This window comes from Triturus cristatus, chromosome 4_1, assembly GCF_964204655.1.
Source record: "Triturus cristatus chromosome 4_1, aTriCri1.1, whole genome shotgun sequence".
Classification (NCBI taxonomy): Eukaryota; Metazoa; Chordata; class Amphibia; order Caudata; family Salamandridae; genus Triturus; species Triturus cristatus.
The window spans coordinates 650,961,050-650,976,135 of NC_140585.1; the positions used below are offsets into that span (position 1 = coordinate 650,961,050).

A 15,086-nucleotide genomic window follows, 5' to 3' on the forward strand; every position below is an offset into this window, starting at 1 on the left:
ACAATTGGGGGGGTTGCTGTGGGTGGTGAGTGGGTCTGAGTGTTTTTGTTTAAAGGTGCATGAGGAGGGGGTTCAAGGAGTTCAAAAAGATGTTGGCTGATGTTTGTGCATAAGTATTTTACTTTTCGATGTCTTCATACATATGGCACTTGTACGGAAAACAGCAAAAGGCCTCTGTAGACCACATCTGAGTGGGTGGGTTTCCAGACAATATTAATCTAATCTCAGATGGGATGTCCAAGTTCACCTGTCTTACGTGGAAAACCCACTATCTCAGGGATGGGGGCGACGTACTCCTCGATGTACTCCAACTATGCTAGGGGGGGTCGATATCCTTATAAGAAAGGGTCTAGGTCTAGGATGGCAGACTTCCCACTGCTCTAGCGACAGACGGTTGATATGTTATACTGGTAAGCACACTGCCCAAACACCGTTTATGCTAGCCACAATTTAGGGGCCCAACACTTATGAGCCAGAATTCTTTGTCAAGATATGGCATCTAATTAATGATATTGGCCCCCGGATGATACTATGGGGTGGTGAATTTAATGTCCCTCTATATGACTCACCTGATTGGTCCGGAAACTCTCTTCGCCTTCAAGCGGCCAAAACCCTACACACATTAGTTTCAGACAACCATCTTATGTAAATCTGGCGTGCTACAAATAGGGAGGCCCGATAGGGCACATGACTCTCTTTACATCACAATACATGTCTAAAATGGATTATTGGCTAACCACTAAAGCAATGGGTGTTGGCTGTCGCTCATCTCCCTCACACTCTGTCCGGCTATGCTCCTGTGCAACTGGTCCTACAAATGCCACTCACTCTCCCCCATGCATTCACCTGACGGTTACCACAGGGCGCTCTGCGAGATGCGGTCTTCATAGAGAAGATCCATGCGGCCATCCTGCAATATTTTGAACTGAATACCGGCTCGGTTAGCTCCCCTTCCAGTCTATGGGAAGCCTTCAAAGAGGTCATCAGAGCTATTCGCAGGACGCTCACCAGACTGGAAACTGATATTGGAGCTCTGGAATCAGAACTCTTTCACTCCAATGATCTGGTTACAATGGCTGGTATCCGAGACAAAATGTTTGAATACCTGGAAGCAGCAACGCATGAAACACACTTCCTGGGCAGAGAGGTCCAGGCTTGCAGATATGGAGAAGGGGACTGCCCCGGCAGAATCCTAGCTCGATTGCTTCGAAAGCCTCACGCCTCGGCCTTTATATATCAGAACTCTGGACTTCGGAGGGCCAGATCCGCTCCTCCCAATCCGCACTCCTGCAAACCAGGTCTCTGTTTTTGCCCACCTCTACTCCACTGCCTCTGAAGCAGATGCCATAAACCTCAAGTCGTAGCTGGATACTATCCAGTTAGTTTAGCTATCTGGCGTACATCAGGAATTTTTGAACTCCCCCATCACTGTGGACGAAATACATCAGGTAATTGCTGGTTTGCTCGCAGATAAGGCTGCAGGCCTCGACGGGCTGACTGCGGCTTTCTACAAAGAGTACTCCCAGCTGGGGGGGCGGAGCTTGCCCGGCTCCAAAATGGCAGCTACTTAAAGGAGCTCCACGAGACCGGCGAATTATCCTGCACGATCCTGCTTTTAAGCCATCCATTACCTGAAACTGCTTCCCTGGGCATACTCATGAGGTGATGGAGTGAGGCTGGGGCCGCTTTTTCAAACAATTTGGGGTCAGCATGACCAGATGCTGACTCTCTCACGTGGCCACGCATGAGGCCTGCGATACGTGAGGTGAGGAGAACTAACACCACGCGTAATATAACCCTGCGGAGCTCATCGCGGGCTGTGTGCCTCTCGATCCTGTCCTCAAGAGTGGAGCTGCACCTGCTGCGATGCTGGAGACCGGTGGTGACCCTACCTGTCCCCGAGAGGGCCTGTAGCTCTGCCCGATGCGCGGCGGCCTGGCTTATTGGGCAGTAAAAAGGTTGGAGCTTGATGCAGTTTGGAACTGGACACTGCAGAGCTCTGGAGGCGGCAAAGGCTGCGGGCTCCTAACGAGCGGCTGTGCGCTTGGCCCCGCAGACCCGGCTGTGCCGGTGGGAAGGTGCGCTGAGTTGCGGCCTCCCTACATTCACCTGGGGCGGCCCTGAGCCGCCGGTTCCGCTTGCCTGCGGGAACTTGCAGGCTGCGGTCTGCATCTGCAGAAGGCGCTGGGCGTGTGCAGGCGGAGTCCTGAAACGCCGGCCTGGCGGCAACTGGGGTTTCACCTGTGATTTGGATATGAGGCCAAAAGCAGAAGAAACACCTGTGGAATGAGGATAGAGAGGTGCTTGCAGGGAAACAGCCTTTACCACGAAGCATTTTCTACGCATTACGTTTACAACGGTACACTTACCTCGTAAACGTCTTCACAACGTGTAATGCTTCAACGACCATCTTTACCACGCAAGCAACGTCATCACGGAACAACGTCTTCCTAATCCGAAAAAATGTGTCAGTCCGTTTTCAGTGTCGGCGGAGACCTGCGAAAAAGGCAAAAAAAAGAAGAAAGGGGGCTTGGGGGGGTCTTCCCCCCCAAAAAAGAAAAAGCGGGGTACAGGTAAAATCGAGGTGAAGGCAAAGCGTAGAAAAAACATTCCGTTGTAACGCATGCGTGGTAAAGGCATGCGTTGCAACGGAATGCGTAGTAACGACATATATTCGTGCTTGCATTGCCTGTCCAGTGGTGAGTGGTTCGCTCTTCGCTGCAATAATCCTTCTGCCCTTGCTGGACAAGCATATTAGAGGCCGCATTGGTGGCTTGGTGTGAAGTGCTGCTCCTCCTGCGGCGCTTGGATGCAGCCCTTTGGCCCCCCCCCCCCTTCCTCGTGCTGAAGTCGAGCGAGTGCGGGGGTAGAGGCTGCAATAGAGTTTGTGCGGTGTAGGCACTGCCTAGTCCCTTTTGTATACGGATCCCTCTACCAGACCTTTAATACAGTTTGCTACCATTATACAGCAGTTCTGGTCCTCATTATTGCCAAGTAAGCTTGCAACACTTAAGAATTGCTGGTATTAACAAAGGACGCATTGTGTTGCTTCCTCTTCTTCCTCGCTGCTATGCATTAAGATCGAAGTGCTTAGATCACCCTTAATATGGGGAGAACAGACAAATCACAGTCCAGGTTACACTTTGAGCCTCGCAAGACCCCTAGGCAGCAAGATATGGTCAAAAATGTATCGGAATCCAGCTCAGAGGCAGGTGACTCTGTAATAGATCTGGACCTTAAGTAAATTCTGGCAGCGATGCAGCACAGCCTGTCCAAAATTTGCTGGTAAGATCCACGCCTTAACATTTAGTATGGACAGAATGCCAGAGCGTCTAGACAAACACACAGAAAGGCTTGATGTTGTAGAGAAAAGGGTCTCGGATGTTTAAATGCTGCGACCTTGGTAACCCTCGTCCGCACGAATATGGACAGGGCACTGCAGGTTGTACAGACCAGGGCAGAAGATTTGGAGGTGCTTTCCAGGCACAATAACATTAGGTAGACTGGCATTGAGGAATCCACCAATATTCCGAACATGGAACTCTTTATAGAACATCTGCTAGTCACCCTGTTAGGCAGAGATACCTTTTCAACAGTGTTAATTGTGGAGCAGGCCCATAGATCGCTGGCTCCTAGACCATTTCCTGGTGCGCCCCCGGGGCCCATTACAGCCAAACTGCTTGATTATAGAGATTGTGATGCTGCACTGTGCAGCGCCAGGGAGCTGCAATCACTATGTTACGAGGGCATGGATATATCTTTGTACCCTGCCTTTACGCAGAAGGTCCACCGCGAGTTTTGCCGGTCAAGAGGAAGCTACATGACCTAAACCTAGATTATAATATGATGTATCCTGCTAAATTGTGCATACAGGTCGATGGGAAAGCGCATATATTCTTGGACCCAAAGCAAGCTTTGCATTTCTTAAAGAAAAGGGAAAATGATAAACCACGCAGGGAAGCCTCTAACTCTTTTGCAGTGCAGAGAGGAGCTGATCCAGGCAGTGATGAGCAATAATTTTATCTGGTGAACCTGTCTGTCAATCTAACTTGGGGATGCCAAGCCCAGCTGCGACACGGACATACTACCAGTGCGCTAAGTATGGTGTCCTGATAATAATTAAGCTGCCGCCCAGCAAGGAAGTATGGATTAAGAGGTGGAATGTCTTATCTGGGGAGTACTCGATGCTCTATTGCGGTTCGGTATGCCTTGGTTTGACGCTCGATTTCTCCCCAGGTTCCTTGCCCAGATACCTGGTCCTGAATGTTGGGGGCAGGACTGCTGTTGTATATTATCAAAGGGTTCATACTACCGTCAATTTTTTTAGGCTGGAAAATGTCTTAGATGTACTAAAAATGTTTTAGCCGGTTAAAGGAAGTAGCGTTGCTCTGGCAACATCCGCCCCTACTTGTTACTCACATAATATTAAGACAAATGTTGTATGTAGTCATATTAATCTGGGGAATGTTTAGTTATAGTAGGGTGGGGAATGCATCGTCTATGCTCAGTTGGGGGTTGCATAGCATGGGTGGGGGGGTTATTGTTTGTATTACAGTATGCATGATACATGTGCACAGTTCTCAAGTATGGCTGAAGTTGCGGTGGGTGGAGTGGGTTGCGGTAGCCCCATAGCGGATTGTATGGCTTCTAGCACAACAACACAAGATACTCGCAACAAACTAAGATTTTTGGCCTGGAATATTAGAAGTCTCAACAATTTCAAGAAGCTGCGCAAAGTGTTGGCATACCTTAAGTGACAAAGGGTGGATGTCGCACTAATTCAGGAAACACACCTTCCCCGCAACAGCAGCATGCTTACTAGCAAAAGGTTGCACGGACATTATAGCGTGGCGGGGTTCACTACGCATGTGAGGGGAGTCCTCATGTGAGTTAGTCCAGGGTCGGGTATCACCTTAGAAGAAGTGGACATTGACCCTAATGGTAGATATGCGATTTCCAGATGCCACAGGGAGAGATTGCATATTCATGTGGTTAACGTTTACTGACCTAACTATGATGACCCACTTTTTTTTCATACATTAGCTGCCCGACTGTTGAAAGAACCTGATTTGCCGCAAATATGGGGGGGGTTATTTCAACTGTGTCCTTGACCCATCTTTAGATCACTCTAAGGGCCCCCCTCAACGCCTCTCTGTGGCTGCTAGAGCTATAGTTGACGCATGAGATCCATGGGCGCAGGAGGGTTCACCCACTCCTCTGCCCCGCATGATACCCTCACCAGAATTAACTACTGGCTGACCTCTAGATCACTTTTTTCCCTGAGTAGTAGCATGTGATCCGCTCCCCCGTACATTTTCTGATCACTCCCCGGTACTGCTTGACATCGATGTTCCTCTGAAGAAGAAAGCCCCCTTCACATGGAGATTACCCCATACTCCCTATTGGAATCAGCATTTAAGGCAGAGCTAGCCTGCTCCATTGAAACTTTCTTTATTGATAACATAGGCACAGTTGACAACTTGTCTACAGTTTGGGAGACATTCAAAGTATATTAGAGGAGATACCATCTCTAAAGATGTGGGAGTACTCTGCTCATTATGCAATAGGTTGTCGAGTATTGAGGGTCGGCTGGTCCGGTTGTCACAGACTCACCTGCAAGACGGTAATGCTCAAGTCCTTGATGATCTGAAAAAGGCTTTAGAGGAGTATGGGAAAGTCGCAGATAGTGAGGTGAAACATATGGGCAAATACGCTATTGCTAGGACATATGTTGAGGGAGAGCGCCCTGGCTCAGTCCTCACAGTCCTGCTGCGCCGCAGAAGGGAGGCCAGCTCAATTGTGGAATTACGAACCGAGAATGGCAGTTCGCTACATGATCCACGCAATGCGCGACGGCAGCGCTCCGGGTCAATATGGACTAACAGTGTCCTTTTATAAGGCTTTTAAGGAGTTACTCATTCCACATTTGGTAACACTATTTGAGGAGATGGTGAGGGCAGATTAGATGCCTACCTCAATGAGAGAGGCTCTAATTGTAACTCTGCTGAAACCAGGAAAGCCGCCGACCGAATGCTGCTCTTATAGGCCTCTGTCACTTCGGAACGTGGATACCAAGATCTTCGCCAACATTTTAGCTCCATTAGTACCATTTCTGGTTGTTTCGGAGCAGGTGGGCTTTGTCCCGGGGCGCAGTTTAACATATGACCTACGAAATGTTTTTGGTGCCATACAGCATATAAAGCCGGAGGTCAGAGCTGCCACAGTCTTCTTCGACGCAGAGAAGGTGTTTGTTTCGGTGGAGTGGGTATTTATGAAAGCAGTGCTGCAACAAATCGGCGTAGGTGATGTCTTTCTAAGATTAGTGGCAGTCTTATATAACTCACTGGTGGCGAGGATTAGGGTGGGTGATGCAGTCACATCCCCTATTGCAATTTCGAGAGGCACTCAGCAGGGTTGCCTGTTATCCCTGTTGCTATACGCAATTGTGGCGGAGCCATTGGCGTGTGCCCTGAGAGAATACCATGGGCACAGAGGAATTCGCTTCCATAATTTTCATCTCATTATATTAGCTTATGCTGATGATATGCTTGTATATGTCCGAGGGCCAGCAACAAATCTCACCACAGTGCTCACCGAAGATGTGCGCTTCGGTGCTATATCAGGCTTTAAAGTCAATTGGTCATAATCCATTATTTTTCCCCTGACCCCTACCATGTTACCTATTAACTTGGACTTTCCATTGCAATGGTCCACTGAGCCTGTATGCTATTTAGGCATCCAAGTACACACGTATTCAGACTTGGTGCTGAAAGGGAATTATGGGAAAGCTATATCCAAACTGGAAGATGATGTTGATCGGTGGATTCGCCTACCATTATCAATGATGGGGTGCATCTTCCTTATAAAGATGATAGTTCTTCCCCGATTTTTACTCCTGTTTCAAAACATACCGATATTACTCCCAAAGTAAATGTTTAAGGCCTTCAACTCTATATTGATAAAGTTTGCCTGGGCTGGGAAGCAACGTTGAATTCAATGGGATATACTTACATTGCCCTACTCTATGGGCAGTCTCAATGCGCCAGATCTACAGCTATTTTATAGATCAGCACTGTGTTCCCACGCACATTACTGAATGCACGGCCCACAGAATCTTCCACATTTGCTAATTCAGGGGATTGCGGAAGAACCTTGCACCCTTCTGCAGAAACTGTTTCAGGCTCCAACTAGGAGACCTGGTATACTGGACTCCATTAACTCCACAGTACATGCCTGGCATGATTTATTAAATAGACAGGCATGTGCCCTTATGTACTCACCCTTGATACACTTAGACTGGTGTCCCTGGCTCACAGTTAGCAAGGAGAGGCAAGTAATACTTGCACTAAAAAACACTTAACATGACAAAGCTGGGTGATCTATTTCAGGGTGGAGAGGTACGCTGATAGGCAGACGTATTGACCGAAGGACATGACTCCACGACACTGACACTATATCACTTCTACAGAGTCAAACATGAGCTACATGAGATGCTAGGGGATGACATGAAGGAGCCCCTCAGAATTGTTATCACTCTCTTTCCTATGACGTTCCGCATCCTCCTCAAAAACAGTGACTACCATTTACAACTTGACGCATGAGACCAAGAGGACGTGCTCTATTAAAGCTAGATTAGATTGGCAAATCAATCTAGACATAATTATAGATGACGGCACTTGGAGATATTGCTGTGAAATGACCAAACGCATTTAATTAAATGGAAGGCACCGCCTCATTCATATTAAATTCCTCAACAAGGTCTATTACACACCTGAGAGACTGTGCCGGTTTGGATTGCGAGACTCAGCGGCCTGCAATCGCTGCAGAGAAAACATAGCTGGGTTTATGCACATTGCCTTGTTTTGTCCTGAGATTGCGAAAGTTTAGGATAAAGTCTACTGCATATTAAATGAGGTCACAGGACTTTCGCTCACTCCAGACCCACTACTTGCCCTGCTGCGATATGACAAAAATCTAAGCAAAGAAGTCAGGCTTTTGGTTGCTATAAGGTTGCTGGTTGCCAAGCGCAGAATAGCAATACGCTGGGCTAGGGGCCCAACTCCGACTATAAAGGAGTGGTCCAAGGTCATGTTATACTGTAATACGCATTCAGAAAATTACAATGAGCTGTTACCCCCTCAGAATCGATCCAAGGGCTTTTGGGGACTATATCAACAATATCTTGTGGGAAAGAAAACCGAGGAGCTGGACAGAAGCGATGATAACTAGATATACTTTGGTTTACTATCAGATTGCTTTGTCATACTCTAAATGGCGGTGGGGTGAGATACAGTAAATCCAATACAATGTTTATGGAGGGTGTATATTCCTGATGTCTATTACCATGCAATTATACTACCTTATTTCTTTTGTTGTGATTTAAATTATGAACTGGGATCCCGCTGTGGGACCGCCCTGCAATCAGCCAATGCGTATCGTAAAACATTTAAATAAAATGATTAAAAAAATAAAAGTACTCCCAGCTCTTAGCCCCCAGACTCCCAGACATGTACCAGGATATCTTAGATGCGGGGTCTCTTTCCCCATCTCTGAGAGAGGCGTCATCGTCACACTTCTCAAACCTGACAAGCCAGCTGATCAGTGCGATTCATACCGCCACCTGTTTCTTAAAAACACTGACAACAAGATCTTTGCCATGGTTTCAGCAAACCAATTGCAATTGCTGCCTGTGATGGTATGACCCGACCAATACGGTTTCATCCCCAAGAGGTCGAAGTCCCATAACCTCCAAACCCGGTTTTCAGTAATGCATTACTTGCATCCACAGATCACAGCTGTGGCTGCACTGCTAGATGCCACAATGGCGTTCGATTCGTTGGAAGGGGTGTACCGCTTTCCATTGCTACATAAGCTGGGTCTTGGCACCAGGTTCATCGCACAAATCCAACTCCTATATACCCTTCTGGCTGCTCGTGTGTGCCTCTGCGGGCTCATCTCGGAACCCTTTCCAGTCACATGCAGCACGAGACAAGGGTGTCCGCTTCCCCTCTACTCTTCGCAGTTGATATGGAACCTATGGCTGTACGACTCCAGCAATACCACGTGGACAGGGGCGTAGGCTTCACATCCTGTGGTCTTGTTATATCATTATGTGCAGATAATATTACTCTCTATGTGAGTGACCCCTGAGTCAACCTGGTACCTTTAATACTTGAAGTGGTGAGATTTGGCAGCTACTCCGGCATACAAGTGAATTGGACCAAACCGGTGCTGCTCCCCCTGACGGAAAGGTCTCTCACCTTTCCTACAGAATACTCGCTGAAATGGGCTACTGGGCCAACTAAATATTTAGGTATCTGGATTAGCAGGGATCCCAAGGTGCTATTGCGTGCCAACTATGGGCGAGCCATAAACTGGCTGGAAGATCGCATTCTGTTGTTGTCTAAACTGCCACTGTCAATGGCGGGCTGCATTGCTCTGGCCAAAATGATTGTGCTTCCCAAGTTTCTTTATGTATTCGTGAAAATACCAATCCACTTTACTGTCAGTTTCTATAAGTGCCTACAATATAACTTGATCTCGCTGATTTGGGCTGGTTGTCAGCCACGGGTCACATATGAACTACTTACACTGCCACAAATACGGGGGGATGGGAGCCCCGGGCATGCATCTCTATGCCCTGTGGGTCCAGGCCCAATTATTACACTACTGGATTCACCCGCACCATTACAGCCGCACGTTGCAATCGAATTGGACAGAGCTTCCCATAGGCCTCTTGACATGGCTCTAATCTTCCCTTAAAAGCCACCTAGATCCGAGACTGACACTACAGAGTGTGTTCACTGGGCATGGACCGGTCTAAGAAAGTGCATAGATATCCCACTGTTATATGCCCCTTCAGCCCAGTAGCTTTTCAACCCTCACTACTGCCCCTACATGATAAAGGAGCGATTCATAAAATGTTCTAACGGCTATTGCGCTCTTGATAAAATTTAGTACCGTGAAACAAATATCTAGAAAAGACAGTTTTTGTGAAAATTCCAGACCTAGCCTGAAAGCTCTAATATTTGCCTTACGAAGCATAGGTTTTAAAAAAGAGGATCTAGGGGATTAATGTAACAGGGAAAAACAGAATAAAGTGACAAGTGCTCTGTTTTTCAGTGTAATTACAATGACATGGGCACAGATCATACTGCCAGAAACATTGGGATGGGAAAGCAACTTTAAAATGAATTTGCTTTAATCGAAAACAATGTAACATACAACCTATGACTAGAGCTTTCAAACCACAATAAAAAAAGGTTCAGTGTTTCTGGTAGTCAGCACATACAAATAATTCTCAACAGTATGAATGGTTTGCGTTCTCAGAATTCATTCATTTAGACTGAACTCAACAAAGCATTCCTTTACGACCCCCTTTCTATTTGCACCTAGGATTTGAGGTTTTAAAAGCATTTCCCTTAAGCCCAATTTGTAAAAAGTACATTTTAGTTATGCAAACCAAGGTATTCAAGTAGCTTTATCTGAGGACAGACAATTGATTATACATGATCTTTCTAACTGTGCCTATGGATTTAGCCAACATTTTATCCACAAAATGATTGGGGGTATGCCAATCTGATCCTGAACATAAAGTAAGCCCAGTTCTTCATAAAACAGAAAATTTGCAGTGTTTTGGGGGATGGCTAGCAGTCTACGTGTAAAGTCCTTCTCCAGCCATTTTCCAGCAGTGCCTCTGCTTTACAATATCCCCAGACCCCTGCACCGTACAAGGCTGCTGAGATACATTTTGATTTGTAAAGAGTTATCATCTCGGCTACCGGTTTATGTTTCAGTTTTCAGGTGAAGCGGAAGATTGGCTAACTATTTCAGCCAAACTGTTGTGCTTTTGCCATGAGGAGGGATTTCCACAAAAAGGATGAACTGAAAGTTAATCCTAGATAGATAAAGTTGGTTGTCTTCTCTAGGGGTGTACCCCACATTGTAAAACATTTTGATTTGGTGTTAATTGGCCCACAGGTCATTACATAAGACTTAGCATAATTGACTTTCAAGTATAACTCATTCACTAAACCCTCAATATGATCTAGTAGACCCTGCTAGCTATTAGCCGTGCAGGCAATCAATACCGCATCATCTGCATAGAGGAGGATATGTGTTGCTTGTGTTACTATTTTGGGAAGATCTCTTCCTACCCTTATTAAATGGCAACTTATTCCATTTCTATAGACTAAGAACAGCAAAGGGGTTAAAATAAAGCCCTGTCCCGCTCCTCTTAACAAGTCTATTTGAGAAGATCATTCACTTTGTAGCCCAAAACACACTAACTTTCAGGTCATTATGTAAGGGTCGCATTAAGTTAATGAGATCAGCATCAACACTCATGTGCTCCGTTATTCTCCATAGTTTATCTTGATTTACTAAATCGATTTACTAAAACAAATGCAAATGTTGAATCAAAAAAGGCCAAGTGCAGGGCCCCCTTCTTCACCATCACAGATTTACTTGCTATGAGGTGGAGATTTAAAGCTTGTTCAACGATTCCTATCCCAAACAAATCTTATTTTCTTCTATCCATACTTCAAGGCGGTTCAGGAGAATGTGCCCTAAACTTTTTACAGTGGAATCAATAAGGGAGCTTGGCCTGTAACATGCAGGTGAAAGTTTATCTCCCTTTTTAAAAAATAGGGACTATAAAAGCCAACTTGCAGGACTCTGAGATAGGAACAACCGCAACACTCTCAACAAGATTTGTTAAAACAGGGGCCCATAACTGGATGTTAGCTTTGAAAAAGTCAGTTGGCACCCCATCTCGGCTGGCACTTTCCCAGGGGTGGACTGATTAATGGCCCAGTTTCCTTCACTCAGTTCTATGGGGGAGTTACGCTTTGCTGAGAAGGCACTGGGGGGGGATGCCTTCTTGAGTTGTCATGGGCTTGCCTGGAATAATAATTTGGGTGGAAGACTCCCATAAAGTGTTGTTACCCACTCATCTACCGGGATCATGGATTCAACCTGAGGGCTATCACTTTTAGTGAAAAAAGGATGGGTCACTACCTCCCAGAACTTCATGCTGTCTTTTAAAGTCATGGGCGTCCACGGGAGGAGGGGCAGTTTCCCTCTCTCCCCGATTTTTTACTTGCCCTTTAATGACTATGCCCCTTCCCTTCGACATTGTCAAAAAGGGTTGTTGATGGATGATGTTAAAATTATGCCCCCCTCCTGAAAAAAATGATGCGGACACCCAAGTTTAACATTGCTGCAGCTAAAAGCTTTAGATTCTATCTCCATTTTGCGGTCTTCCAAGATATTCTTATACTGACGCCTAGTAATTTGAACGTCAGATGCGGACAGTGGGTTTGCTTTTAGCGTGGCTCTCAATCGTAGCTCTCTGGTGTAGCGCACTTTTTAAAAACAATTGGCTCTGGGTTGTTTAGCACCTTCCAGACCGTCCTCTGAGTTATTCCATCATTAATACACTCCGTGCTTGGGAGCATTTTTGGAGGCTTACCCTTTGTCCTGTTGCTAGTTGTCGGGACTGTACTCTATACCACTGCTCTGTATGCAGCTCTACTCTATGCCACTGCACTCTATGCCAACGCACTCGCAGTACTATTCTCTACTCTGCACCACTCTATGCCACTGAACTCTATACCACTTTACTCTGTACCACTGCACTCTATGCCACTGTAGACTATGATATTCTGCTCTACTCTGTACCACTGCAGCACACGCCACTGCACTGTACAATGCAACACTCTAATCTATGCAATTGCATTCTACGACGCTGCATTGTACAACACTGAATTCTATGCCAATAAACCCTAAGCCACTATACTCTGCAGCACACTATGCCACTGTACTCTACACCACTCCACTGTACACCACTCAATACAACTCAACTCGATGCCGCCTCGATACGCGACACTCTATGCCACTCCACTCTACGATACTCCATACCCCTCTCCTCTACGCCACTAACTGTTCGCTGTGCTGAACAGCAACCATGCTGGTGTATGACATGGCTACAAGACATTGGCAAATCCAATAGCGCTTGCATAGGCGAGGCCTTTTGTCTTTGCCAATGCTTGTTACTTTGTATCAATATTTGCAGGCTGCCTTACCCAGTTTGGTCTTTTCTCCCTGATTTTTTAAGTGTTCATTGCATTGTTATGTTATGTTATCTATAGGATGTCAATGTATCCTTGAGCAGAGACCTATTTAACAGGACGAAAGGGAAGCTGACCATGCTGTTTCTCTGTTACCAGTACGAATGACGTTTTTGCAAAGTAAATTGTTTACTTGGTAAAAGACAATGTACAATGTTGGCACGTTGAGTTTATGGATGCAGGTCCTTAAACTTCTGAATCTGAGTAACATTTGATGTATTGAAATGTATTCCCTTACTGAAATCTGTTTTTCTTTTCTCAAGGCACAATACATGGAAGACAGAACAATGACTCATGCCTTGTTTTCTTATGCAGTCCTTATGGCAAATTTGAATGGTACTGTTATATCCTGATTGCCATCTGCATTTTAGCATTGGCCGTGGGATTTGTCGGGAACAGTGTCGCCCTGCTGAATTATGCATGCTGCAAAAAATCATGGACAAGTAGTACTGTCTTTCTATTCAACCTGGCCCTTTGTGACTTCACCTGGATTGTCATTATTCCCATTTCAGTCTTCTTAAATCACAGCAAAATTGCCACCTATTCAGCTCAGGCATTCTGTAACTTCAAGAAAATATTCTTCAACGTCAACATCTATGGCAGCATCTTTTTCCTCACACTGATCAGTTTCGATCGGTACGTGGGCTCGGCACACCCAATCAGTTCACTGAGGTGGTGGAACAAACGCAAGGCCACGATCTGCACCATCACAATATGGATGTTCATACTCGTTGAGACAATTCCGGATTTCTACTATTCGGTAGCAGTTCACAGACCAGATGCGACTGTTGCTTGCCTAGACAACATTGAAGGGCCATTACGCTATATTGTTCCGATCACCCTCTCTCGGTTTCTAATAGGATTCATCATTCCCTTCATAGCAGTGATCACTTGCTATCTTCTGACTTTGAAAGAGCTACAACAGCTTAAGAAACGACAACAGAGAAGAACAAGAATGATGAAGCCCTTGATGTTGGTGTCGGCGGCCATGATTGTATTTGCTGTTTCCTTTGGCCCATACCATCTTATGATGATGGTGTTTCTGTTTTACAGAATGAACTACCTCATGAACGCAGATAATATCAGTCTGATCTTTTTCTTGTATCAGCTCACAGAAATCATCTGCAGTATCAGCAGTTGCTTAGATCCTATTATTTTTATCCTGGCCAGTAATAGTTTCAAGAAAAGACTAAAAGCCATGAAATGCTCTGGAAATCGTAGAGTCCGCTGCTGCCGATCACGCAAAGTAGGGGATGCCAATATGGTCCAGGAACAAGGTGTGCAGTAATTGATATTTAATAAAACCTAAGACTACTTTACCCAAATATTGTTTGAGCCACTAGGCAATGGACTATATATGTGGGAAAAATATAACATTATTAGTCCATCATGAGTGTGAGCTCTTACTTTAATAAATCATTTCACTTTTTTTTTTTTTTTTTTTCTTTTTTTCTTTTTTGTCCTCATTTGCCTAACCCACAATAATGGACAGGCCAACCGCCCCACTCGAACACAGATTAGTGTAGTGGTGGCCTACCAACTCCAATATGCGAGGGGCTTTCACCAACTCCAACTAGGCATGTTACAGCCTACAGGACCATTAGTGGACCAAGACACACAAGAGCCCGGTCCAGGGAGTGTTCAAGGCATAATCATAGGACCCGGGGAAAAAAAAAAAAAAAAAAAAAAAGAAAAAAAAAAACCCCGGACACTATCGCCATTCGATCAGCAAGTTCCAAAAAATTAGATTGTGTTTACTGCATGATCTATTAAGGTCCGCTCTAGATGTTTCGTATAGAGATGAAAGCCACCCTGAATGTAATGGGGCTGTTTTCTCCGTCCAGTGAATACAGATTTGTCTTCTGGCCAATAGCATTGCATAGAAGAGGAAGGACCGTGCCTTGCCAGTGATGTTGTTATCCAAACCAAAGATGACGAGTGGTAAGGTTATTGACA

General features: G+C 45.6%; 2 protein-coding genes across 2 annotated transcripts in view; one reads left to right on the forward strand and one right to left on the reverse strand.

Moving 5' to 3' along the window:
• Positions 1-15,086, reverse strand: part of TMEM117 (transmembrane protein 117) — a 1,887,095-nt gene that overhangs the window by 1,555,002 nt on the left and 317,007 nt on the right. The window lies entirely within an intron of this gene.
• Positions 1-15,086, forward strand: part of LOC146855339 (P2Y purinoceptor 1-like) — a 94,623-nt gene that overhangs the window by 54,000 nt on the left and 25,537 nt on the right. The window contains exon 2 of the mRNA XM_085650591.1: positions 13,394-14,407. Coding sequence (XP_085506717.1) covers positions 13,394-14,407 — 1,014 coding nt within the window. The remainder of the gene's footprint in view (positions 1-13,393; positions 14,408-15,086) is intronic.